This window comes from Belonocnema kinseyi, chromosome 5, assembly GCF_010883055.1.
Source record: "Belonocnema kinseyi isolate 2016_QV_RU_SX_M_011 chromosome 5, B_treatae_v1, whole genome shotgun sequence".
Classification (NCBI taxonomy): domain Eukaryota; kingdom Metazoa; phylum Arthropoda; class Insecta; order Hymenoptera; family Cynipidae; genus Belonocnema; species Belonocnema kinseyi.
Window position 1 is genome coordinate 94,282,330 of NC_046661.1, and position 26,134 is coordinate 94,308,463.

The 26,134-nt window shown below is 22.9% G+C and overlaps 1 protein-coding gene across 2 annotated transcripts in view; it reads right to left on the bottom strand.

Moving 5' to 3' along the window:
• The window catches only part of LOC117172626, an 82,555-nt gene that overhangs the window by 13,819 nt on the left and 42,602 nt on the right, over positions 1-26,134 (bottom strand). Inside the window, exons 9-13 of one of the 2 annotated variants that reach the window (XM_033360726.1) lie at positions 20,353-20,829; positions 15,454-15,610; positions 12,020-12,172; positions 6,823-7,231; positions 1,211-1,439 (exon numbers count right to left, since the gene is read on the bottom strand). In XM_033360726.1, the coding sequence (XP_033216617.1) occupies positions 1,211-1,439; positions 6,823-7,231; positions 12,020-12,172; positions 15,454-15,610; positions 20,353-20,829 (1,425 nt within the window). Of the gene's footprint in view, positions 1-1,210; positions 1,440-6,822; positions 7,232-12,019; positions 12,191-15,453; positions 15,611-20,352; positions 20,830-26,134 lie in introns of both variants that reach the window. The other variant, XM_033360725.1, reaches the window with a different exon arrangement.

Genomic DNA, 26,134 nt, shown 5'->3' on the forward strand with positions numbered 1-26,134 from the left:
TTTTAAAGTGAAAACAAACATAAACTAGAAGTTAATGAAATAAAATTTGGATCATCTTGGTTGAAAATTAATTATTTTGATCCAAAATTTAAAAAGTTAACTTTTAAATATTAAAAGTTAAAAATATTAAAGTTAACTTTTTTGTTGAAAATTAAACTTTTTTCTTAAAAATTTAACTGTTTTGTCGAAAATTTGTATTTTTTGGTCCAATAATTCAACAATATACTAGATAATTCAACTATTCCGTTAAAAATTTACGTATCTAGTTAAGAAATACGTTTTTTTGGGCAGAAAATAATTTTTTTTTGCTTCAAATGCAACTTTCTCGCTGAAAATTAATCTGTCGTCGTTAAAAATTCAAATATTTGATAGAAAATTTGTTCATAATTTTTGTTGTCGGAATTTACTTTTTTGAACTGAAACTTTAACGATCATTTTGCAAATTAAAAAATTTTGTGAACAAAGTTAACTATTTGTTTAAACATGTATGCATTTTTTTTAAAATTTGTCTTTACTGGAAAAACGTTGTTTTTGTTAGATAAAATGCAACCTCATTAAAAAAATATTCTGTTTTGGTTGAGGATGCTAAATCGTTTTTGTTGGTTAAACCCACCTATTTTTTTTTGTCAAAATGATTTTTTAAAATTAAAATTGTCCTATTTCATTTGTTTGTTACAAATTAATTTTTTTAGTTTCGAATTAATTTCTTTCGATGAAAATTAGAACGATTTTATTGAACATTCGTGTTCTTTTCTTTGTTGAAAATTAAAGTTTGAACTTCAAAATAGAGTATTTCATTTAAATTTTGTTTTGTTTAAATTTAACTATTTTTTATGTAATATTAAAATCTTTTTTGTTTCTTTTGAACATCAACTATTTAATTTTTCATTGAAAATTCATCTCATTTCGTTCAAAATTATACTACTTTATTCAAAAGTAATGTTTGGTTGAAGATTCATTATTTAAGTTGAAAATTCATTTCTGCGGTTGAAAATTGATCTATTCTCTGAAAATATTCGTTTTTTTTTTTGGTTACAAATGAATTTTTTTTAAGATAAAATTTAATTATTCCATTTTGGACTGAAAACGATTTCTTTTTCAGTTCAATATTCCCTTCTTTTGTTAAAAATTGAACTATATCGTTGAAAATTAAATTTTTTGACCTGAAAATTTCACTATTCCATGTAATAATATTATCTAAATTTCTTACCCTTGTGCCACAAGAAGCGCAATGTTCACTTGCAGTTTTCAGTTTAGGATCCGCCACATCGTGACAGCTGCATTTGCAATTGTCTCCACCGTAAGGATCTTCCTGGGTCGTCGAAACGGGCAATTCAATATGCTCATACAATTCAGCAGCATCGATCGCATAGACCTTGGTTTTATCGTGAGGCCCCACTGGACATGTTACACTTTCAAACAACTGTGGTGCAAAGAGGCTGAAAGAAATTTTTCAATTACTGAGGCATTTCAGACGGTCGAATTTTTATAAATTTTACCAAAAAGCTTCATTTTGCAACCAAATGGTTAAACTTTCAATAAGAATAGACGAATTTCCAAAAAAATTAATTAATTTTTAAGCAAACAGTTGAATATTCATGCCAAAAAAAATGATTCTTCTACCATAAAAGAGGAGTTTTCAATACAAAGGATAAATTATCTTATCTAAAAGGGCGAATGATCAATAAAACAGTCATATTTTTAAATAGAAAAGATAAATCTCAACAAAATAATAAAAATTTCAATCAACTGGTCGGATTTTAACCAAAAATAGTTGGATTTCTTTATGGATTCTGTTAATTTAGTTCGTATCTAAGAAAATAAATTAGTAAAAGGGGAAATTTATTTCTGTAATACCTTTGTAGTTAATAATAATTATTATAATTTTATTATTTCATGAAATAGTAATTAAAAAATAAAAACTATTTTTCGAATACACTTATATAGAAATAATCAGCTTTTACAAAAATATTATCAAAATAGGGCGAAAATGAATTTGAAATTAATCGATTTCAAACTTGTTTTACTGAAAAATGTTATTTATTTAAATGTTATTTAACTGATAAATGTTATAATTAGAAAAAAAATTAAATCTAAAAACAAATTCACGAAATGAGAAATTGCTCAATTGCAAGAGCTCTTAATTAAAAATATTCTAAGTAAATTATTAATTTTAAATGTTCTCAATTAAAATTTCATAAAGACATTTAAAAAAAAAATTTTATTCGAAAAAGTCGGGCTATCCCAACCCTGTATTTCTAAAGATTGAATACTAAAATTGTCCTGAAAATTTTGATATTTGAATTCGAAACTATAAAATGAAGATAATTAAATTTGGGAATTTCCAAAAATTAAGAATTTGAAGCCAAATATTTTCAAATTTAAGCTTTTGAATCAAAAATTTTATTTATAACTTATGAAGGATTCAAAAGTTATTTCCAAAATTCTTCAAAAAATTGAAGAATTTCTAAATCAGGTTCTTGAATGTAAGTCGTAAAAAACTTAAAATTTGCAAATTTTGCAATAAGATATTTAAAATTATAAATTAAGAAAATTAATAAATTAATAAAACTAAGAAAAAATTCCCGGTCATTTCACGCTTTTTCTCGGTTCGAAAACATTTTTCACGGCCAATAAAATAAAAACATTCAAACGTTAAAGCTAAACATTTTTCCACTTGGAGTGATAAAAAATAAAGCACTCAAAGTCAATTTCTTGAATTTTAAACTTTTGAAATTGTAGTTTGATAATTTTTTTATTCAAATTTTTTTAATTTAAAATTTCTATAATTTACAAATAAAAAATGGATAGTATTAATCCTATTCAATTGAACAATTTTAAATGAAATGCAGATAAACTGCAAAATTGATACTTTTTTACTTTCATAAATAATAGAGTTCAAAGATTCAGATCCATTTCCAAAATTATAAATTCACGTTATCATTTTCCGTGCTCTAAATTGAAGAATCAAAAAATGAACTTTAAATTTTTTTTCTTTTAACTGATCAATTTTTAAATTAGAAGTTAAATTATTTTTTAGTTAAATAGTTTAAACATCCTTGAAATGCTTCAAAATTGTATTTCAAAATCTTGAGAAATCTAGAAGTTGTTAAAAATTTTTTCAAATTTAAAATTAAAATTGATTTTTTTTAGATCTTTTGAATATTTTAAAAAATAAATTAAATTTTCCCTTTAAATTTGAGAAAATCCTCAAATTACAAAATTGTCCTTGAAACCTTTCGGATTCTTTTTTGACAATTTTGTAAATCTTTTAAAATCTTTTTAAATATTCTCTGAAAATAATTTTACAAAAGCCTTTCACAGTTCTCCAAAAGCTTCTAATTTTTTTCTTTGTAATCTGCATAAATCTACATTATATTATAAATTAGACTGTGGTTATTTTAAGCTTTTAATAAATTTTGAATCTTTTCAAAACTTCTGACCACCTCTTAAAATTACTTAATTTTTTTTCTACAAATAATAAGTGTTCACTTGTTATTTATACATCAAAATACAACAATTTCATTCACAAATTAAACATTTTTTAAAAAGAACAATCAAAATTCTAACGTTCAGAGTTTAAAAGCTCTTCAAAATTTGAAAAATTCCGGGCTTTCTATGACAAACAATTCAGTTTCAAATTGTTTACTTTGAAATATTTGGTTTTATTTTTTTTTTAATTTGGGAAACTAGGAAATGACCGTAAATTTATTTTTTAACCGGGAATTTTACAAATTTTTAGAAAAAAATCCGTCCAAGTTAGAAATCAACCATTTTTTAAATAATTAGGTAAATTCTGATCTTTTTTAATTATGATAGCATTCAGTTTAGAATGCGTATTTGAATTAAAAGAATTTCAAAATGGAGTTTTAAAAACTTAAGCAATTAAAAATTAGAACCGTTTAAAGTCGAAAATTTTTGAAAACGAAATTTTTAGTTGATCAACTGTGAATATAAATTAAATTATTATTTTTCAATTTAAATTGCACTCTAGAATTTTAAAAATAAATTATAATTGATTATAAAAAACGATTCGGCAACAGTTCACAATTTTAGAACTTCCAGATTTTAACGTTAAAAATTAAACTCTTTCAATTGGAAAGTCTTTCAAGCAATTGTAAACACCCTATGGAAACTTTATCAACTATTTTCAATTTTAAAATAACTTTTAAATAATATAATTATGATTAAAGGCTTTTATTAAATTTCAGTCTAAAATATTCCATTTTTAAACCACGTGATGTAAAACTTTTCAATTAAAAAAAAAAGACAGAACAGTTACTTAATATTGAGAAATATCTCACTGTACATTTAAAATCAGTAATTATAATTAAGATACTCAAAACGGAACAAAAAAAACTAAATTTTGAAAATTACAATTTTAATTGTTCTATTTAAAAAAATTTAATTTGTAAGTCAACTTCTTAAATTTTGATGCATAAATAACAATTAAACATTTTTTAAGATTGCTAGGAAAATTGAAAATGATTTTTTTTAATTATTTGAAATTCGAATAATTTTAAAAGATATTTACAAGTTGTGAAAAACTTTTAATAATATTTTTTAATTTAAAAAAATTCGAAACAACATGTAGATGATTCAAGATCTTGAAATAGAATTTCGAAGCATTTTAAGGAATTTTGAACTATTTAAAATAAAAATAATTTAACAAAATTTAAACAGAAATTTTTCAATCTTTTACAAATTTATAGTTGAAACAAGAATTTATTCATTTTTAATAAAGGGGAATTTCAAATTTTGACAAATTCCGAGCTAGCATTAAAAATTTTGGAAAAGTAACAAAATTTTGAAGTATAACAGGACATTTTTCCAAAGAATTATAATTCTGAGTTGAAGCAGAGATTTTTCAAAATTTAGCCAATTCTGAATTGAGACTGGTATTTATCCAAAAGATTTATAATTCTTCTTGGAACAGGGAATGTTAAAATTTAAATAAATTCCGAGCTGGAACAGGGAATTTATTATTAGAATTAATTCTAATATTCTAAGTTGAAACGGGACATTTTTGAGAAAAATTAAAATGATGAATTTACAAAAATTCTAATTCTTTTTGGAAACGGAAAATTTTCGAAAATTATTAAATTCGGGGTTTGAAAAAGGAATTTTCAATTCTTAACCGATTCTGAGTTGGAACTGGAATTTATCCAGGAGAATAATAATTCTCAAAGAAAAATCGAATTTTTGGAACAAAATTATTGTTCAGTGTTAAAACGAGGTATTTTCGAAAAAAATTTAATTACTTAGTCGATCAGGGATTTTTTCCAAAAAGTTCTCATTCTTACAATTAGTTGAAACGGAAAATTTTCGAAAAGAATTAAAATTTTGGGTTTAAACAGGAAATTTTTTGCAAAGAATTAAAATTCCGCATTTAAATAGCGAATTTTCAATTTTTAACCAATTCTGAGCTGGAATTAGAATTAAAAATTGCTTAAAATGGTATAATTTTTAATATATTTAAATTCAGAGAAAATTGAAAAAGATTTTAAATAATTTCTTAAAATTTTGAAGAAGAATGTGAAAGATTTGTAATCAAAATTATTAAATTTTGTAAGATGACAAAACTTTTTTAAAATCCTATAGGCTCAAAAGATGTTTAGAATCTTTAAATAAATACGAAAATAATTTAGAAATTGAAAATATTTCAGAAAGTGTAAAACAAAACGTGAATTTTGGAAGATTCGAAAAAAAAATTGTTAAGAATTTTGATAGGTTTCAAGAGAATAGCAATTATTTTTAAGAATCCTGAGAAAGTTTCAAATGATTTTTGTTTGACCTAAAAAATTAATTTTAAGAGGAAATGGCAAAAGATTTCAGATAATTTCTTAAAATTTTGAAAAAGAATGTAAAACATTTTTAACCAAAATTATTCAATTTTGTAAGATAACAAAATTTTTAAAAAAATCCATTATGCTCAAAAGATATTTAGAATTTTTAAGAAGATACTAAAATAATTTAGAACTTGAAAATTTTTAAGAAAATGTAAAACAAAATGTTGATTTTTGAAGATTCCAAAAAAATAAGTTTCTTAATAATTTTGAAAGGTTTCAAGAGAATAAGAATTATTTTTAAGAATCCTGGGAAAATCTCGAATAATTTCTTAAAATTTTGAAAAAGAATGTAATTCATTTTAAATCAAAATTATTCAAATTTTTCAAAAATTATTAAATTTTGGGTTTGAACAAAGAATTTTCAATTTTTAACCAATTCTGAGTTGGAACTGGAATTTATCCAGGAGAATAATAGTTCTCAATGAAAAATTGAATTTTTCCAAAAAAATTATTGTTCAGTGTTAAAACGAGGTATTTTCGAAAAATTTAATTACTTAGTCGATCAGGGATTTTTTCCAAAAAGTTCTAATTCTTACAATTAGTTGAAATGGAAAATTTTCGAAAAGAATTAAAATTCTGGGTTTAAACAGGAAATTTTCTTGCAAAGAATTAAAATTCCGCATTTAAATAGGGAATTTTCAATTTTTAACCAATTCTGAGCTGGAATTAGAATTTAAAATTGCTTAAAATGGTATAATTTTGAATATATTTAAATTCAGTGATTGATTCCTCAATTTAGAGCATTTAAAATAATAACGTGGATTTATATAAAAATACTTTTATGCAAAAATTAAAATATATGTTTAAAATTGTACCCACTCTTTCTAGTTCCATTTTTCGGCACCATGGGGCGAAATGGTAGACCACCATTCCCAATAGACAGATTTTTCTTCGAAATATTTGTAAAATTCCCGGTCAAAAAATAAATTCACTGTCACAAATTCTCTCTGTTATTTAGCAGAATAATTCTCACCTTTCAGGTGGTTTTCCGCCCGGGAAAACTTGCAGAAACATGTCCATAACAATTGGATATCCTTTGAGAACTGGACCCATGACTTCATGAACATTTTTCAGAGTATGTGGAGCTGCAGCAAGTTGCGCTATCGACTGCATCACTTTTGCAAGACGTGATGGCTGTTTTGCAAAATAAACTTGAGCCACGTGTACAAATTCTTGCATTTTTTGTAGCATCATCCACTCGACGGATTTATCAATCATCGCGGCTTGATGGGAACTTAAAAAGAGGAGAAAATCAGAGCAAATGTCTGGGAATTTTTGCAATTTTTCCGTGACTTCTCGAAAAAGATCAATAGCCAGAGTGTCCTTTGTCGCTTTAATTTCGCTTTCCCTCAATCGTTTCTCGTTCGATCCACTTTTACCTTCTTTAAAAATTATAAACAATCAAACACGAGTGTTGTTGTTTTAGAAGATATTTCGAAGTTTTATAAGTGTTGAAAAGATTCGAAAAGAATTTTAAACAAAATGTAGGTTTTTTCAGATTTCGATAAAAGGTGACTTTTAAGAATTTTTTTAAGTTTTCAGAAAATTAAAAAAATTTGTAAGATTTCTGATATTTCGAATTATTTTTTATTTTTCAAATCAATTATTGATAGAAAATTTGAAAGAATTTCAAAATGTTTAAAATGATTTTCGAACAATTTTTGTAGGATTACAAAATTTTTTAAAATCTAATAAGTTTAAAAGATATTTAGAATTTTCGAAAAGATAAGAGAATAACTTAGATCTTGAAAAGATGTAAGAAAATGTAAAACCGAACGTTCCAAGTGATTCTTTTACCAATAAAATTATTTTTCAAAGAAAATTGAAAAAGATTTAAAATGATTTCTTAACATTTTGGATAGAAAATTCAAAAGGATTTCAAAACATTAAAAATTATTTTCTAAGAAATTTTGTAAGGTTACAAACATTTTTAAAAAAATGGAATAAGCCCAAAAGATATTTAGAATTTCTAAAAAGATAAGAAAATAACTTAGAACTTGAAAGGTTGTAAGAAAATGTAAAACCAAACGTTTAAAATGATTTTTTATACCTAAAAAATTATTTTTCAGAGAAAATTGAAAAAGAATAATTTCTTAACATTTTGAAGAAGAATGTAAAAGATCTGTAATCAAAATTATTCAATTTTGTAAGATGCCAAAATTTTTCTAAAATCCTATAGGCTCAAAAGATGTTTTGAATCTTTAAATAGATACGAAAATAATTTAGAATTTGAAAATGTTTCAGAAAGTGTAAAACAAAACGTGAATTTTGGAAAATTCGAAAGAAATTTCTTAAGAATTTTGATAGGTTTCAAGAGATTAGCAATTATTTTTAAGAATCCTGAGAAAATTTCAAATGATTTTTGTTTGACCTAAAAAATTAATTTTAAGAGGAAATGGCAAAATATTTCAGATGATTTCTTAAAATTTTGAAAAAGAATGTAAAACATTTCTAATCAAAATTATTCAATTTTGTAAGATAACAAAATTAAAAAAAAAATCCAATATGCTCAAAAGATATTTAGAATTTTTAAGAAGATACGAAAATAATTTAGAACTTGAAAATTTTTAAGAAAATGTAAAACAAAATGTTGATTTTTGAAGATTCCAAAAAAATAAGTTTCTTAATAATTTTGAAAGGTTTCAAGAGAATAAGAATTATTTTTATGAATCCTGGGAAAATCTCAAATAATTTCTTAAAATTTTGAAAAAGAATGTAATTGATTTTTAATCAAAATTATTCAATTTTGTAAGATAACAAATTTTTTTAAATCCAATAGGCTCAAAAGATATTTAGAATTTTTAAAAAGGCACAAAAACAATTAAGAACTTCAAAAGACTAAAGAAAATGTAAAAAAAACGTCAATTTTGGAAGATTCGAAAAAAAGTTTCTTAATAATTTTGAAAGGTTTCAAGAGAATGAGAATTTTTTAAAGAATCCTGGGAAAATCTCAAATGATTTCTTCAAATTTTGAAAAAGAAGGTGAAATATTTGTTATGAAAATTGTTTAATTTTGTAAGATTGCAACATTTTATATTTTAAAAAATCAAATAAGCTTAAAAGATATTTAGAATTTTCAAAAAGAAACAAAAACAATTTAGAACTTGAAAATATCTCAGAAAGTTTGTAAGTATTTGTAAGTATTTTGTAAATTTACAAAAATAAAATACATTTTTTTTTAATTCTCGGAAATTTTGTCTACGATTTTTCATTGTAAAAAATTAATTTTTAATCCAAATTTTTCTAAAGATTTAAAAAAATATCAATGAAAATCTTAAAGAAGTTTAGAGACATTTTTTTATTTTTTAAGATTTTTCAACAATTTTGGAATCATTTGAGTCAGTTTAAAAGATGTCTGAAAGTCATCAGCAAGATTCCCCATTTTAAATAATCTTATATACCAGAAAGTGGCATTTTAAAACAAATACCATTTTAAACAAAAATCATTATATTTTATACTTTATAATTTTTTAACAATTTCAGGTTAACCTAGCGTTTTACATGAAGAATTGGTATTTTAAAGCAAAAGCTATTATAATTTGAACAAAAATTAGAATATCTTTTAAAAATTTTCGAATTATATTTTTTATTTCGTCGGAAATGGTATCTTTAATTTTTTATAAAAAGTAGATTCACATATTTAAAAAATTTTAGGTTATTTTAATGTTCTACGCCAAATATTGGTATTTAAAAACAAAAATTATTCTTATTTGAACAAGATTCAGAATCTCTTAAGAATTTTTTTTTCATATCAGTATTTTTCGTCGGAAATTGGTATTTTAAATAAAAAAATTATTTAATAATAAAATAAAAAAGTGAAATTTTACATAAAATCAATACCTTCTCATTGGGATGAGACTGTAAACACAGTTTTAAAAAATACTTTAAAATATAAACAAATGTAAGTTATGTTAGCGCAATACACAAAGATTGATATTTTAAAACAAATATTAAATTTTGTACAGGATTTATAATCTTTTAACAATTTCAAATTATGTTCGTATTTTCGTTGGCAATTTATGTTTTTAGCCGTTTTAAATTATGATAGGGTTATGCATACAAAATTGGTACATATTTTTAAACAGAAATCATTACAACAATTTAAGGTTACGTTAGCATTTTACATAGAAAATTGGTAGTTTCAATAAAAACTCACTATAATTGGAAAAAGATTAAACATCTTTTGACAATTCTGGTTTATGTTAAATATTTTTTGTTTGGAATTATTGGTATTTTCAATAAAAAGTTACTAGATTTCAAAGAATATCCACAATTTTGCAACAATTTAAGGTTACGTTGTCATGTTTTACATGAAATTGGAATTTTTAAACAAAAAATTAAAATTTTAAAACAAAATTCACTGAATTAGAAAAAAAAGAATGATTTTTCAACAATGTAAGGTTACGTTAGCGTTTTACATCGAAAATTGGTAGTTTCAATAAAAAATCACTATAATTTCAAAAAGATTTAAAATCTTTTGACAATTCTGGATTATGTTAAATGTTTTTCGTGTGAAATTATTTGTATTTTCAATAAAAAGTTACTAGATTAAAAAAAACCACAATTTTGCAACAATTTTAGGTTACGTTGGGGAGTTTTATATGAAATTGGAATTTTTTAACAAAAAATCAATATTTTAAATTAAAAATCATAGGATTAAAAAAAATGTGAATAATTTTTTCGCGATTTAAGGTTAAGTTAGCGTTTTACATGAAATTGGCCTTTTATAACAAAAAATAAATATTTTAAAACAAAAATCGTTAGATTAAAAAATATATAAATGATTTTTTAACAATTTAAGGTTACGTTAGCGTTTTACATCGAAAATTGGTAGTTTCAATAAAAAATTACTATAATTTCAAAAAGATTTGAAATCTTTTGACAATTCTAGATTATGTTAAATGTTTTTCGTGTGAAATTATTTGTATTTTAAATAAAAAGTTACTAGATTTAAAAAAATATCCACAATTTTGCAACCATTTTAGGTTACGTTGGGGTGTTTTACATGAGATTGGAATTTATAAACAAAAAATAAATATTTTAAAACCAAAATTATTAGATTAAAAAAATATGAATAATTTTTTTTAACAATTGAAAGGTTGGTGTTCGCATTTTACATCGAAAATGGGTAGTTTCATTAAAAAATCACTATAATTTAAAAAAGATTTAAAATCTTTTGACAATTCTGGATTATGTTAAATGTTTTTCGGGTGAAATTATTGGTATTTTCAATAAAAAGTTACTAGATTAAAAAAAACCACAATTTTGCAACAATTTTAGGTTACGTTGGGGAGTTTTATATGAAATTGGAATTTTTTAACAAAAAATCAATATTTTAAAACAAAATTCATTAAATCAAAAAAATATGAATTACTTTTTAACAATTTAAGGTTACGTTAGCATTTTACATGAAATTGGAATTTGTAAACAAAAAAATTAATATTTTAAAACAAAAATCATTAGATTTAAAAAAATATGAATGATTTTTTAACAATTTAGGGTTACATTAGCGTTTTACATCGAAAATTGGTAGTTTCAATAAAAGTCACTATAATTTCAAAAAGATTAAAAATCTTTTGACAATTCTGGATTATGTTAAATGTTTTTCGTGTGAAATTATTGGTATTTTCAATAAAAAGTTACTAGATTAAAAAAATATCCACAATTTTGCAACAATTTTAGGTTACGTTGGGGTGTTTTATATGAAATTGGAATTTTTTAACAAAAAATCAATATTTTTAAATAAAAAAATTATATGTCAACGAAGATTCACAATTTTGCAACAATTTTTGGTTATGTTAATACTTTTATTCAGAAACCGGTATTTAATAAAAATTTAAAGCATATTTAGAATCTTAAAAAAAAAATCTTAAAAGTGATATTAGAGTTCTTAGTCTGGAATAAAAAAATCACTAGATTTTAAAGAATATTAACAATATTTAAACAAAAATGGGTAATTTTAGTATTTTTCCTCCAAAATTGTTTTTTTTTTTATATAAAAAAACAAAGACTTGATTTTCTTCGTATTGTACAAAAATATACATAAATTTTTATCAATTCTCAAAAATATTCTATCGATATTAATTTGATATTTTAATTTAAAAATTGTATAAGAGAAAAGAAAAAATGAAAAAAATATTATTCTGTTTTCTGGTTTCGAAAATATTTACCTTCTGGCTTGAGTTCCTTTTCGTTTTCTGTTTGTATAATATTTTCGAGTTTCTCGCTGTAGTCGAGGTACAGCTTAATTACTGCCCTGAAAATATCCGGGTCGGTAGATTCGAGTGTCGCATGTAGTTTTTGTAGATAAGATGCGGCAAATTCTTTAAAGAATTGGGCAACTTGTTAAAAATGAAAGAAATTATTAAATAGGGTAACATTTCAGTACTTATATCTATCAACTTTTGAAACAAATGCAGGGAATAATTTAAGAATAAATAAAATACAAATTTTAAATATTTTTAAATTTATATCAAATTGTAACAGCATTTTTACGCAAGATTAAAATCCCGTAAAATCATTCAAGACCCTTTATATCTCTTAAAAATCATTAAAACCCTTTCAAATATGCGAAAATGCCTGAAACCCTCAAAATGCCATTAAAGTCTCTCAAAATCCGTGGAAATCCCTTAAAATTTCTCAACATCTTTTAAAATCTATTAAAACATTCGAAAATCTTTTGCAATTCCGTGAAATCTTTTGACATAAAATCCTTTAAAATCCCGGAATATAATCAAAACCCCTTTATATATCTTAAAATTCGATTAAACCCTTTAAAAAATTGCCTTCCTTTAAAAATTTGCTGGTAAAAAATTCGACTGCTTGGTTGATAGTTGAACTACTTTGTTAAAAATACATTTTTTGCTTCAAGATTCATTTCCTCTGTTGAAAATTGAACTCGTTTGTTAAAAATTGGTTTCTTTATTAGCTGAAAATTAATTATTTTAACTGAAAATTAACTATTCCATTTTCATTTAAAAAAATGTAAATTTTGTTAGTTGAATATTCAAATATTTGGTTGAAGATTGATCTGTTTTGATTAAGGATTCAACTATTTTGTAGAAAATTCGTATTCTTCGTTAAAATCAACCGTTTGTTTTATTTAAAATAAAAATGTTTTGAGGCTGATTCTTTTTGCCTGAAAATTCAACTATATTAGTTGAAAATTCATTTTTTTAACTTATTAAAACTGCAACTATCTGGTTAAAATTAATATGTACTGGCTGAAAATTAACTTTTTTGTTGAAAATTCAACTTTTTTGTGGAAAACGCGCTTCTGTGACTTGAAAATTCAACTGTTTTGTAGAAAATTAAATTTTATGTTAAAAAATTCAGATTTTGAGTTGAAAATTAAATTATTTTTTACAAAATTCGTTTTTGTTTGTTTGAAAATTCATCTCTTTTTCTAAAAATTGCATCTTTTTTTGGTAAAAATTTCATCTTTTTTTCGGTAAAAAATTCAAGAAGTTGGTTAAAAATAAAATAATTAATTTGAAACTTATACTGCTTGGCAGAAAATTGACCTTTTTTTAAAATCATATTTTATTGTTAAAAATTCGACTTTTTTCGTTAAAAATTAATCTTCTTAACGGAAAATTTAGCTTTTTAATTTCAAATTTAACTTAAAATTCAAATTTAATCTTCTTTGTTAAAAAAATCACCTATATGTTTGAGACTTCAACTGTGCTGTTAAAAAAGCGTTTTCGATTGTTAAATTTATATTCTTTAGTTAAAAATAAAATTTTTTTGGTTAAAAATTGAACTATTTGGTTAAAAAATAAACTAATAATTAAAAATTTTAACTACTTGGTAGAAAATGAACTTTTTTGCATAAGTTTTCTGTTGAAAATTCATATTTTTTATTTGAATATTCAAATGTTTTGTAGAAAATTCGACATTTTGGCTATAAAATTCCAAAATTTAGTTGAAAATTTATGTATTTCGTTGTCAATTTGTCTGAAGCCAAACAGGCCTTAAAATTTTTAATTTATTTGGAAAATTCATGTATTTAGTTGAAAATTCGTCTTTTTGGTTAAAAATTAATCTTCTTGTAGGAAAATTCATCTTTGTAGTTTAAAAATTCAGCTATTTGTTAAAAATTCAACTATTTGGTTGAAAATTGAATCACCTTCTTGAAAATTCACATTTTATTGTAGAAAAGTTATCTTTCTTGGTTGAAAATTAACTTTTCAGCTTAAAATTAATGTTTTCGGCTGGAAAATTTAACTGTATTATGGCAAAACGCGCCTTTTTGACTTGAAAATTTAATAAATCTATAGAAAATTATTTTGTTGCTGTTACAAATTCATATTTTAGGTTGAAAATTCAATTGTTTTGTAGAAAGTTCAAGTTTTAGGTTTAAAAATTCATCTCTTTTTGTAGAAAATGAACTTCTTATTGAATAATCATATTTTAGGGTGGAAAATGTAACTGTTTTGTAGAAAATTCGTTTTTTTTTTGCTTTTATATTTTAGATTTGGTTAAAAATGCATGCATTTTATTAAAAATTGGACTTTCTTCGTTGAAAATTATTCTTTTTGGTTGATAATTCAACCGATCTGTTAAAAATTCGTTAATTTAGCTAAATTCAACTAGTTGGAAATAAATTTTGCCTGCTTGAAAGTTCATTTTTCATATTGAAATTTTATCTATTCCGTTGTTGGTTGCAAATTGATATTTTTTAGTTGAAAATTGAACTATTCTGATAAGAACATAAACTATTTGGTTGGAAATTAAATTTTTAATTTGAAAATTTAACTACCTGGTCGAAAATTAAGTTTTTGTTCAAACATCCCATTTTCGAGTTGAAAATTCAACTTTTTTGTAGAAAATTCGTCTTCTTGGCTTCAATCTTTAAAATTTATTATAAAATTCATGTATTACGTTGCAAATTTGCCTTTTCAGCTTCAAAATGTAAAATTCATGTATTTTGCTGAAAATTCAACTTTTTTATTAGAAAATTAAATATTTGGTCAATAATTCAACTTTTTTGCTTGAAACTAGAACTACTTTGTTAAAATTTTATTTTAAAAAAATTCACCTCATCAGATAAAAATTTAACTACTCTTCTTTGCTAAAGACATATAAATTATAAACTAAAAATTCAAATATTTGGTAGAAAATTCATGTATTTATGGTTGAAAATTGATATTTTTTAGTTAACAATTTAAATCTGTGATTGAAAATCTATCTTTTAATCGAAAATGAATCTTCTTGGGAGAAATTTTAACTTTGCAGTTTGAAAATTCACCTATTTGTTAAAAATTCAACTATTTTCCTGAAAATTTAATTACTTTCTTTCGAATTCATATTTCATTGTAGAAAAGTCATCTTTCTTCGTTGAAAATTAACTTTTTTCTTGAAAATTCAAGTTTTCGGGTTAAAAATTCAACTGTATTCTAAAAAATAATTTCTTTTTGGCTTAAAAATTCAACTATTTGATTAAATGTTAATGTTTTTTGTCGCTCAGAGTATCATTTCTCAAATCAAAGATTCCCTGCATTTGCTATATAAAAATATCTTGTGTGATAGATGCGAAAAGTAAAAAATAGCCTCCTTTTCGCACTTGTTACACAATATACAATTTTAGGAACTTTCTACTCACTCGTCGCTCTCTCGTCTACGTTTAGCTCATTTTCTGACTCCACTAAGCGTTTTATGTTCTCTAACTCACGAGCTTGCTTCGCTTTCTTTCGATTAGCTGCATTTTTCTTAATTGTTGTAGACGCCAGCATCAATTCTGCTATTTCGTCCTCGTTATCCTTCAAGGTGAAATATTTTCATTAAATTACAACTACAGAGTGGCCGCAAAACTTCAGTTTCAAGATTCCCTGACTTTTCCCTAATTATTTTTAAATTTACCCTGAACGTTATTATTTAATAATCAATTTCTAATCTTCCATTTTGAATTGAAATTGAAAAAATCCAATCGAAATTTTAATTCAGTAGCAGGGCACCATTAATTATATTAATTTTGATTAAAAATTCTTTTTTTACATTTAAGTTTTCAAACTTAGTAAACAAGTGATTTGATTAAAATTAAATTTATTGAGTCTAACTATCTTATTTGATTGAAATTAGAAAAAAAAACATGAAATCCTACTAAAAAAATCTGCGATACAAAAAATATGTCAAGTACAACTTTATGAATTTGTGAAATCAAATTTGGCCACGTAATTTGAGGAAAAATATTCAAAATATAATATATGGAGAAACTTTTTTAATAAAGTGCCCTATAGAAATTCAGATGAATTTTAACAAATTCAGGATAAATTTAAATGAATTGTAAATTTTGTTTTTAAATCCATTGATTTAAGTAAAATTAGAGTGAATTAAAGAAATGCAAAATTCCTTTAAATCCTTTAGAATAAATTAAAATATTTAAAATCCTTTGAAATCCCATTACTTTAATAAAATTAATTAAAAATTCTTTGCAATCATTTAAAATATCCTAAAATGTTTTATATTCTTCAAAAAAAACTTTTAAAATCTCTTGAAATTTGTTTAATATCCCTTGAAAATGCCTTGGAATATATATATAAAAAAAACATAAAATCTTTCAAATTCTTTGGAATCCTTTCAAATTATTGAAATCTATTCAAAATTCCTTGGAATCTTTCAGAATATCATAAAATATATTAAATCCTTTGAAAGCCCATTAAATTAATGAAATTGATTAAAAATTTCTTGAATTCTTTTTAAATATTTGAAATTCATGAAATTTTTTTTAAATCCCTATCACTTTCATTTTGTAAATATCTTTTAAAGGTCTTGGAATCTCCCATACTAATATAAAAGCTTCCAATTACCTTGGAATCCTGCCAAATTATTAAAATCTATTCAAAATTCCTTTGAAAATCTTCAAATATCCTAAAATATAAAAATGCTTTGAAATCCCATTAATTTACTCAAATTATTTTTTAAAATCCTTGTAATTATTTAAAATAGCCTAAAATATATTATATTTTTCAAAAAAACTTCCAAAATCTCTGGAAAATTTTGTAAATCTCTTGAAAATGCATTGGAATATATAAAAAAAAACATAAAATCGTTTAAATTCTTTGGAATCCTTTCAAACTATTAAAATCTATTCAAAATTCCTGTGAAAATTTTCAAATATCCTAAAATATAAAAAATCTTTTGAAATCCTATTAATTTACTCAAATGAATTAAAAATTCCTTGTAATCATTTAAAATATCCTAATATATTGTATATTCTTCAAAAAACTGTTAAAATCTCTTGAAAATTTTTTTAAATCCCTTGAAAATGCCTTAGAATATATAAAAAAAACATAAAATCTTTCAAATTCTTTTGAATCCTTTCAAATTATTGAAATCTATTCAAAATTTCTTGGAATCTTTCGAATATCATAAAATATTTCAAATCCTTTGAAAGCCCATTAAATTACTAAAATTAATTGAAAATTACTTGTGATTATTTAAGATGCCCTTAAAAGATTTCAAAGAATTTTAAATATTTTAAAATCCTCGGGAATCTCTTCAAATTATTGAAATATATTACAAACTCTTTGGAATCTTTTAGAATACCCTAAAATATTTCAAGTCCTTTGAAATTCTTTCAAACTATGTTGAAATCTGTTCAAAATTCCTTTAAATCTTTTAAAATACCCTACAATATTTCAAATCCTTTAAAACCCTATTAAATTACTAAAATTAATTGAAAACTCCTTGAAATATTTTAAAATATTTCAAATTCTTTAAAATCTTTTAAAAACTCTTCGCATTTTTTAAATCTTTAAAAAATGGCCTTGGAATTTGCCAAAATAATTTAAAAGCTTCCAATTCCCTTGGAATCCTTTCAAATTATTGAAATCTATTCAAAATTCCTTTAAATATCTTAAAATAACCTAAAATATTAAAAATCCTTTGAAATCCTATTAAATTACTGAAATAAATGGAAAATTTCTGAGAATCTTTTTAGACACCCTAAAATGTTTTAAATCCTTTGAAATCCCATTAAATTACTAAAATTAATTGAAAATTAATCGTAATTATTTAAAATATCCTAAAATATTTTAAATTCTTTAAAAATGTTTGAAATCCCTTGAAATTAGTTTTAAATCTGTTGAGAATGCCTTAGAATCTATAAAAATATCATAAAATCTGTCAAAATCTTTGAAAGTTCATTAAATTACAAAAATTAATTGAAAATTCATTGTAATTATTTAAAATGCCCTTAAAAGATTTCAAAGAATTTAAAATATATTAAAATCCCTTGAAATCCATTCAAAGTATTGAAATATATTACAAATTTCTTGAAATCTTTTAGAATATCCTAAAATATTTCAAACTCTTTGAAAGCCCATTGAATTACTAACATTAATTAAAAATTTCTTGTAATATTTTAAAATATCCTAAAATATTTCAAATTCTGAAAAAAATTTTAAAAACCCTAGTAGTTTTAAAAATAGCTTTAAACTGCCTTGGAATCTATCAAAATACTAAAAAATCTTTCAAATCATTTGGAATCTTTTCAAATTATTGAAATAAATTCAAAATGCCTTTGAAAATCTTCAAATATCATAAAATATTAAAAATCCTTTGAAATCCTATTAAGTTACTGAAATAAATGGAAAATTTCTGATAATCTTTTAAGACACTCCAACAATGTTTCAAATCCTTTGAAATCCTATTGAATTACGAAAATAAATTGAAAATTCCTTGTAACCTTTTAAAATATTCTAAAACATTTCAAATCCTTAATTTTTTTTTAAAAAACCCCTGAAATTTTTAAAATACCTTTAAACTGCCTTGGAATCTATCAAAATACTCAAAAATCTTTCATATTCTTTGGAAATTTTCCAAATTATCGAAATCTGTTCGAAATTCCTTTAAATATTTTAAAATACTTTAAAATCTTTTAAATCCTTTGAAAGCCTATTAAATTACTAAAATTAATTGAAAATTCCTTGGAATATTTTTAATTCTTTAAAATCTTTTAAAAACCCTTCTCATTTTTTAAATCTCTTTAAATAGCCTTGGAATCTACCAAAATAATACAAAAGCCTCCAATTCCCTTGGAATCCTTTTAAATTATTTAAATATACTCGAAATTCTTTTGAAAATCTTCAAATATCCTAAAATATTAAAAATCCTTTGAAATCCCATTAAGTTACTGAAATAAATGGAGAATTCCTTCTAACCTTTTAAAATATCCTAAAATATTTTAAATTCTTCAAAAAAAAAAAAAAAAAAAAAGAGAAAAACCTTTGAAATTTTAAGAATATCTTTAAGCTGCCTTGGAATCTATCAAAATATTTAAAAATCTTTCAAAACCTTTGGAATCTTTTCAAATTATTGAAATCTATTCAAAATTCCTTTAAATCTTTTAAAATACCCTCAAAATTTCGAATCTTTTGAACCCTCTCAAGTTACTGAAATAAATTGAAAATTTCTTGGAATGTTTTAAAATATCCTAAAAGTTAAAAAATATTTTAAAACTTTCGAATTCCCTTGGATTTTTTTAAGCTCTTAAGAATTCCTTGCAATTTTTCAAATCTTTTTAAAATGTCTTGGAGTATTAAAAAATACTTTTATATCTTTTAAATTCTTCTGAATCTCTTCAAGTTTTTGAAATCTATTAACAATTTTATAAAATCGTGTAAAATGTTTTACAATATTTCACATCCTTTGCAATCCAATTAAATTACTAAAATGAATTGAAAATTCCTTGAAATCTTTAAAAATATCTTTGAATATTTCAAATACTTTTAAATGCCATTAAATTATTGAAATAAGTGCAAAATTTCTTTGAATCTTTTAAAGTACCCCAAAATATTTATATTTAAAAATATCCTGAAAGTTGCAAATAATTTGAAAACTTTCGAAATACCTGGAAACTTTTTAAAGCTCTTATGAACTCCTTACAACATTTTTAAATACCCTAAAATCTCTAAAATCCTTTTAGGATACCTTGAAATTATTAAAATCTCTGAAAAATTCTTGTGAATCTTCTTAGATGTCCTAAAATATTTCAAATCCTTTGAAATTCCTTGCACATTTTTAAAGCTCTTGCTTGAAAATACTTTAGAATTTGTTTAAATACCTTGAAATCTTTAAAATCATTTGAAATTTCTTCAAAACATTTAAGTGTCTTAAAAATGACTTAGAATTTTTCAATTGTCACAAATATATTTAAAATACCTTGGAATTATTAAAAATACCCTGCAAAATTTAAAAAAGTCTTAAATTTGTTTTAAATACTGTAAATATATTTAAAAATTGTTTGCAAACTTTTTAAATCCCATGCAACTTTTGGATGCTCCTGAAATTACCTTGGAATTATTAAAAATATCGTCAAATCTTTAAAATCATTTGATATTCCTTCAAATTATTGTAATCTGTTTTTAAAAAATCTTCGAATTTTTTTCAATATCCTAGAATATATATATTTTTTTCATCAATAAAAGTCAAAAAAGCGTATAGATCCCAGATTTTTGCCCCTGAATAAATACCGAGTTCTTGCTTTTATTTCCAAACTCACCCCTTTCACTGAAGCCGACGAAGATGCTTCTGAACTTTTTGAGGAATCCAATTTGCCCTTCGCCTTGGGCGCATTTCCAGATACTTCCTTGGCGCTCACAACCTGCGTCATTGATTTGATATTTTGCGCACTGCGCGTTTTTGCTAAACGAGGAGTCGTTTTTCTCAACTGGGGTAATTTCGAGGCCGGATTTTCAGTTCCCAGAGCTTCACTCTCGATCGTGTAATAGGCCTCCGGAATATCGGGAAGAATTTCCTCTGGCTCTTGTTCCGGTTCCAATTTTATGATTGTCGGAGGCGCCTCAGGAGTCACCTTCTTCTTAGAACATTTGGGATTTTGCTGACTTGTATTCGTCATCATACCTACAATCGGGTTGCAGATATGTTCACCTGCACGAATTTCACAATTGTACTGTGCTAACTTCCTACTGAGAGCCTTACCGATGCCCTTTTCTTTGGGGGGTTTATTCCGCTTTAACTGGAAATCATCAAAAAGTTAGGATTTTAATTTTAGTTATAGAAATAGGGTGACTTTTCATCAAAATAGGGGAACAATAAGGAAATGAATTCAGTCAATTAAAAATAATATGTAGTTACTATATTGAATTCAATGTAAAACGCTTCAAAATTCCAAGATTTCATGTCGAAATATATGGTGCTCGACAAAATAAGGTAAACCGACCATTACTGAGACAAAAAAAATACGCCTAATACTGGAGCAGTAATAAATATCATTAGGTATCTTTTATATTCCAACATAAATCTTAAAGTAAAAATTTTCTAGTATTTTTGAAGTTCTTTTGAATTTATTACCACTATTTATTTTTATTTTAACAAGGTATACATTTAGTAAGAAATAAAAAAGATACTTCTCAAAATCTGTGAATGAACTACTGCAAAATTCGCCATTTTTTGTTGTATTTCAAAACTTTCCGCCAACTGCTTATGTAATTAAATTAATTTAATTTTTCAATACAAATTAGTAATTATGCATTAAAATTTAATATGACAGATTAATACTAAATATTAATGACATTAATATTATATATTTACTTTTTTGAATGAATTAAGTAAATTCACTTTTCTGTTCAAAATTTATATTTTCGGGTTAAAAATATAACTGTTTTGAAGAAAACTCGTCTTTTTGACTAGAAAATTCAGTTTGGTTGAATTTTTTTTTAACTGAAATATCTTTTTGGATAAATATTTGAACTAATTTGTTGAAAATTCGTCTTTTTAGTTAGAAAATTAATTTTTTATTATAAATTTTATCTTTTTTTAAAATAATTCAGCTGCTTTCAATATGTAATTAAAATCTTTTTTGTTTGAAATACCAACTACTATATTTTTTTATCAGAATTCTCCTTTTTTGGTTAACCTAATACTTTAATTATCTAACAAACTATTGAATTTTAAAATATAAAAGACCAATTTTCTACCACAAAAGATGAATTCTTATCAAAAAATATAATAGTTCATATTTCAACCAAAAACTCTTTTAATTGTAAAATAAAAACAATTTAATTCATTAAAAAAAAACTAATTTTCACCCAAAAAGTTCGACTTGTAACCAAAGAAGATAACATTTTTACCAAAAGAGATGATTTGTCAATTAAGTAAGATTTTTCAATCAAAAATGAAAAATATTCCAACCTAATTGTTGAATTTTCTACCATAAAAATATAATTTTCAAACCCAAAATTATTGAATTCTCAAGCCAAAAACTAGTGTTTTCTACAAAACAGTTATAATTTCAACTCTAAAATATGAATATTCAACGAAAAAAAGTTAATTTACAACCAATCAGTGGAAGTCTCAAGTAAAATGACGATTTTTTTTACAAAATAGTATAACTTTTAACCGAATATTGTAATTTTTAATGAAAAAAGGTGAATTTTTACCAAGAAATATACTAGTTAATATTTCAAGCAAAAAAGACTTTAATTACAAATGAAAAGCAGTTCAATTATAAAAAAAAAAAACGAATTTTCATTAAGACTGTTGAAGCCTCAATCTAAACAGATTAATTTTGAACCAAATGGTTGCATTTTTGCTCAAGAAATATGAAATTTATAATAAAAAGATGAATTTTCGAACCAAAAAGACGAATTTTCAACATAATAATAAAATTGTTAAACAAAAAATAATTAAAATTGTTTGAATAAGCACTTTTTTCAATTTATTTAAATAAAAATTTATCAATTCGGTTATAATTCGGTATCAATTTGATTGTAAATCAAAATTCACAAACAAACAGTTGAAATTGAAATTAAATCGACCTTCTTAGAATAAATAATTAATTGAACGGCAAGAATGGAGTTTATAAACAATATTTTTAATTTAATTTATTAATATCCTTTTACTTTTTACGCAAAATGTTAACATGTTGATATGAATTTTATTAAAAGATAAAGGAAAATAAATTCCTTATTATTTATAACAATCGATTCTTCCTTTATAATATATTCTATAATTGTCAGTAAAGTGTACCATTTTATTTTGATAAACTAGCTTTTCGTAACTTTCCCAGTGATGGTAATTTTTTCTAATAATTTAACCAAATAGTTGAGTTTTCATAAAAATACTTCAATTTTTAACCAAGAAGTTAAATTTTTCATCAAAATAGGGAAACAATAAATTAAATTCTTTAAATTAAAATTAATATGTAGGTACGATATTGAATTTAATATAAAACGCTTCAAAATTCTAAGATTTTATATCGAAATATATTTTGTTGGACAAAATAGTTGAATTAAAAAAAAAGAAAGATGAATTTCCAATGCTGGAAGACAAATTTATAACAAAACAGCAGAATTAAAAAAAATCTTAAACCAAATAATTGAGTTTTCAACAAAACATTTTTCTTTGCAACAAAATTGTTGAATTTTTAACAAAAAAGTTAAATTTTCAAACCAAAAATAAGAAATATTTTGAAGGTAAATGAATTTTTAATCTAAAAAGACCAATTTTTAACAAAGCAGTTACATTTTTTTTTAATACTTCAACAAAATAGGTGAGTTTTCAACACAATAAATAAATTTTTAACAAAATTGTTGCATTTTTGAACCAAATAGTTAAATTATCAGAACAAAAAGACGATTTTTTTCGAAGACAGTTGAATGTTACATTTTTAAACCAAAAATACGAATTTTTAAGAAAACAGTTGAATGTTCAAAATCAAGAAATTAACAAAATAGCTGAGTTTTCAATAAAACAATTAAATTTACAACAAAATTGTAAAATTTTTAATCAAAAAGTTGAATTCGGAACCTACAAAGATGCATTTTCAATCAAATGGTCATTTTTAACCAAGAAAGATGACTTTTATCAAAAATATGAATTTGTAACCCAAAAAGACGAATTTATATATTAAAAGATTAATAAATACGACTTTAACTAAATAATTGTGTTGAAAATAAAATTTGTAATAAAATTGTTGAATTTTGAACCAAAAAATTAAATTATTAGACCAACATACGAATTTTTTTAATGACAGTTAAATTTTCAATATAAAAAGATGATTCTTTAAAACAAAAGTCTTTAATTCAAGAAAAATACTTTAACAAAATAATTGAGTTTTCAACAAAACATTTTAGTTTGTCACAAAATTGTTGAATTTTTAACCAAAAAGTTAAATTTAAAACAAGTTTTAATCGATGAGTTAAAAAAAAAACTTAAAGTTTTACCAAAATTGTTGAATTAGTAACCGAATAGTTAAATTATAAAAAAGATTAATTTTCTGAGACAGTTGAATGTTGAATTTTTAAACAAAAAAGGCGAATTTTTAACAAAACAGTTAAATTTTCGAAAAAAATGACTTTAACAAAATAGCTGAGTTTTCAATAAGCCAATTAAATTTATAACAAAATTGTTGTATTTTTTAACAAACAGTTGAATTCGCAGCCTAAAAAAGATGCATTTTTAATAAAATGGTCGAATTTCCAACAACAAAAGGTACTTTTTAACCAACTTTTACCATAACTATGAATTTTTAATTCAAAAAGACGAATTTATAAAATAAAAGATTAATAAAGACGACTTTAACCAAATAATTGTGTTTTCAAGAAAAAAAAATTAAATTTGTAACAAAATAGTTGAATTTTTAACCAAAAAAATCAATTTTCATACAAAAAATATGAATTTTGTTGAAGACAGTTAAATTTTCAATTTAAAAAGACGATTTTTTTAAACAAAACTGTTTAATTTAAAAAAAATACTTGACCAAAATAGTTGATTTTTCAACAAAACATTTTTATTTGCAACAAAATTGTTTAATTTTTGACCAAAAGTTAAATTTTCAAACAAAAAATGAGAATTCTTTTGAAAGCAAATGAATTTTTAATCTAAGAAGACCAGTGCTTTAACAAATTGGGTTTCAATCTAAAAAGATGATTTTTTAAAACAAAAGTCTTTAATTTAAAAAAATACTTTAACCAAATAGTTGACTTTTCAACAAAACATTTTAATTTGTAACAAACATGTTGAATTTTTAACCAAAAAGTTAAATTTTCAGGCAACAAATACGATTTTTTTAACAGTTGAATTTGTAATTTAAAAAGCCGAATTTTTCACAAAACAAATAGTTGAATTATCAAAAAAGACGCATTTTTTCGAAGACAGTTGAATTTTCAATTTTTAAACCAAAAAAGCGAATTTTTAAGAAAACAGTCGAATTTACAAAAACACGAACAAAATAGCTGCGTTTTCAATAAAACAATTAAATTTCTGAAAAAATTGTAGAATTTTTAATCAAATAGTTGAATTCACAGCCTACAAAGATGCATTTTCAAACAAATGGTCGAATTTCAAACAAAAGAGTTATTTTTTAACCAAGAAAGATGACTTCTACCATAAATGTGAATTTTTAATCCAACATACGAATTTATAAAAAAAAAATATTAATAAAGACGACTTTTACCAAATAATTTTGTTTTCAAAAAAAAAATTTAATTTGTAATAAAATTGTTGAATTTTTAACAAAAATTTAAATTTTTAGACCATAAATAACGAATATTTGAAGACAGTTAAATTTTCCATTTAAAAACACGATTTTTTAAAACAAAACTGTTTAATTAAAAAAAAATAGTTGAGTTTTCAACAAAACATTTTTATTTGCAACAAAATTGTTGAATTTTTGACCAAAAAGTTAAATTTTCCAACCAAAAATACGATTTTTTTAAAGACAGTTAAATTTTGAATCTAAAAAGCCGAGTTTTTAACAAAACAGTTTACTTTAAAAAAATTTTAATAGATGAGTTTAAAAAAAATACTTAAAGTTGTAACAAAATTGTTGAATTTTTAACCAAAAAATTTAATTTTCAGACTAAAAATACGAATTATTTTGAAGACAGTTTTAATTTTCAATCTAAAAAGACGATTTTTTAACAAAACTGTTTAATTAAAAACAAAACTTGACCAAAATAGTTGTGTTTTCAACAAAAGATTTTTATTTGTAACAAAATTGTTGAATTTTTGACCAAAAAGTTAAATTTTTCAACCAAAAATACGATTTTTTTTAAGACAGTTGAATTTTTAATCTAAAAAGCCGAATTTTTAACAAAAAAGTTCAATTTAAAAAATTTAAATAGATGCGTTTTCAAAAAAATACTTGAAGTTGTAACAAAATTGTTGGATTTTTAACTGTATAGTTACATTTTCAAACAAAAAGACGATTTTTCTTCCCAGCCAGTTGGATTTTTGTAACCAAAAAGACGAAATTTTTAGATGACTTGTACCATAAATATGAATTTTTATTCCAGAAAAAAAATTTTGTAAAAAAAATG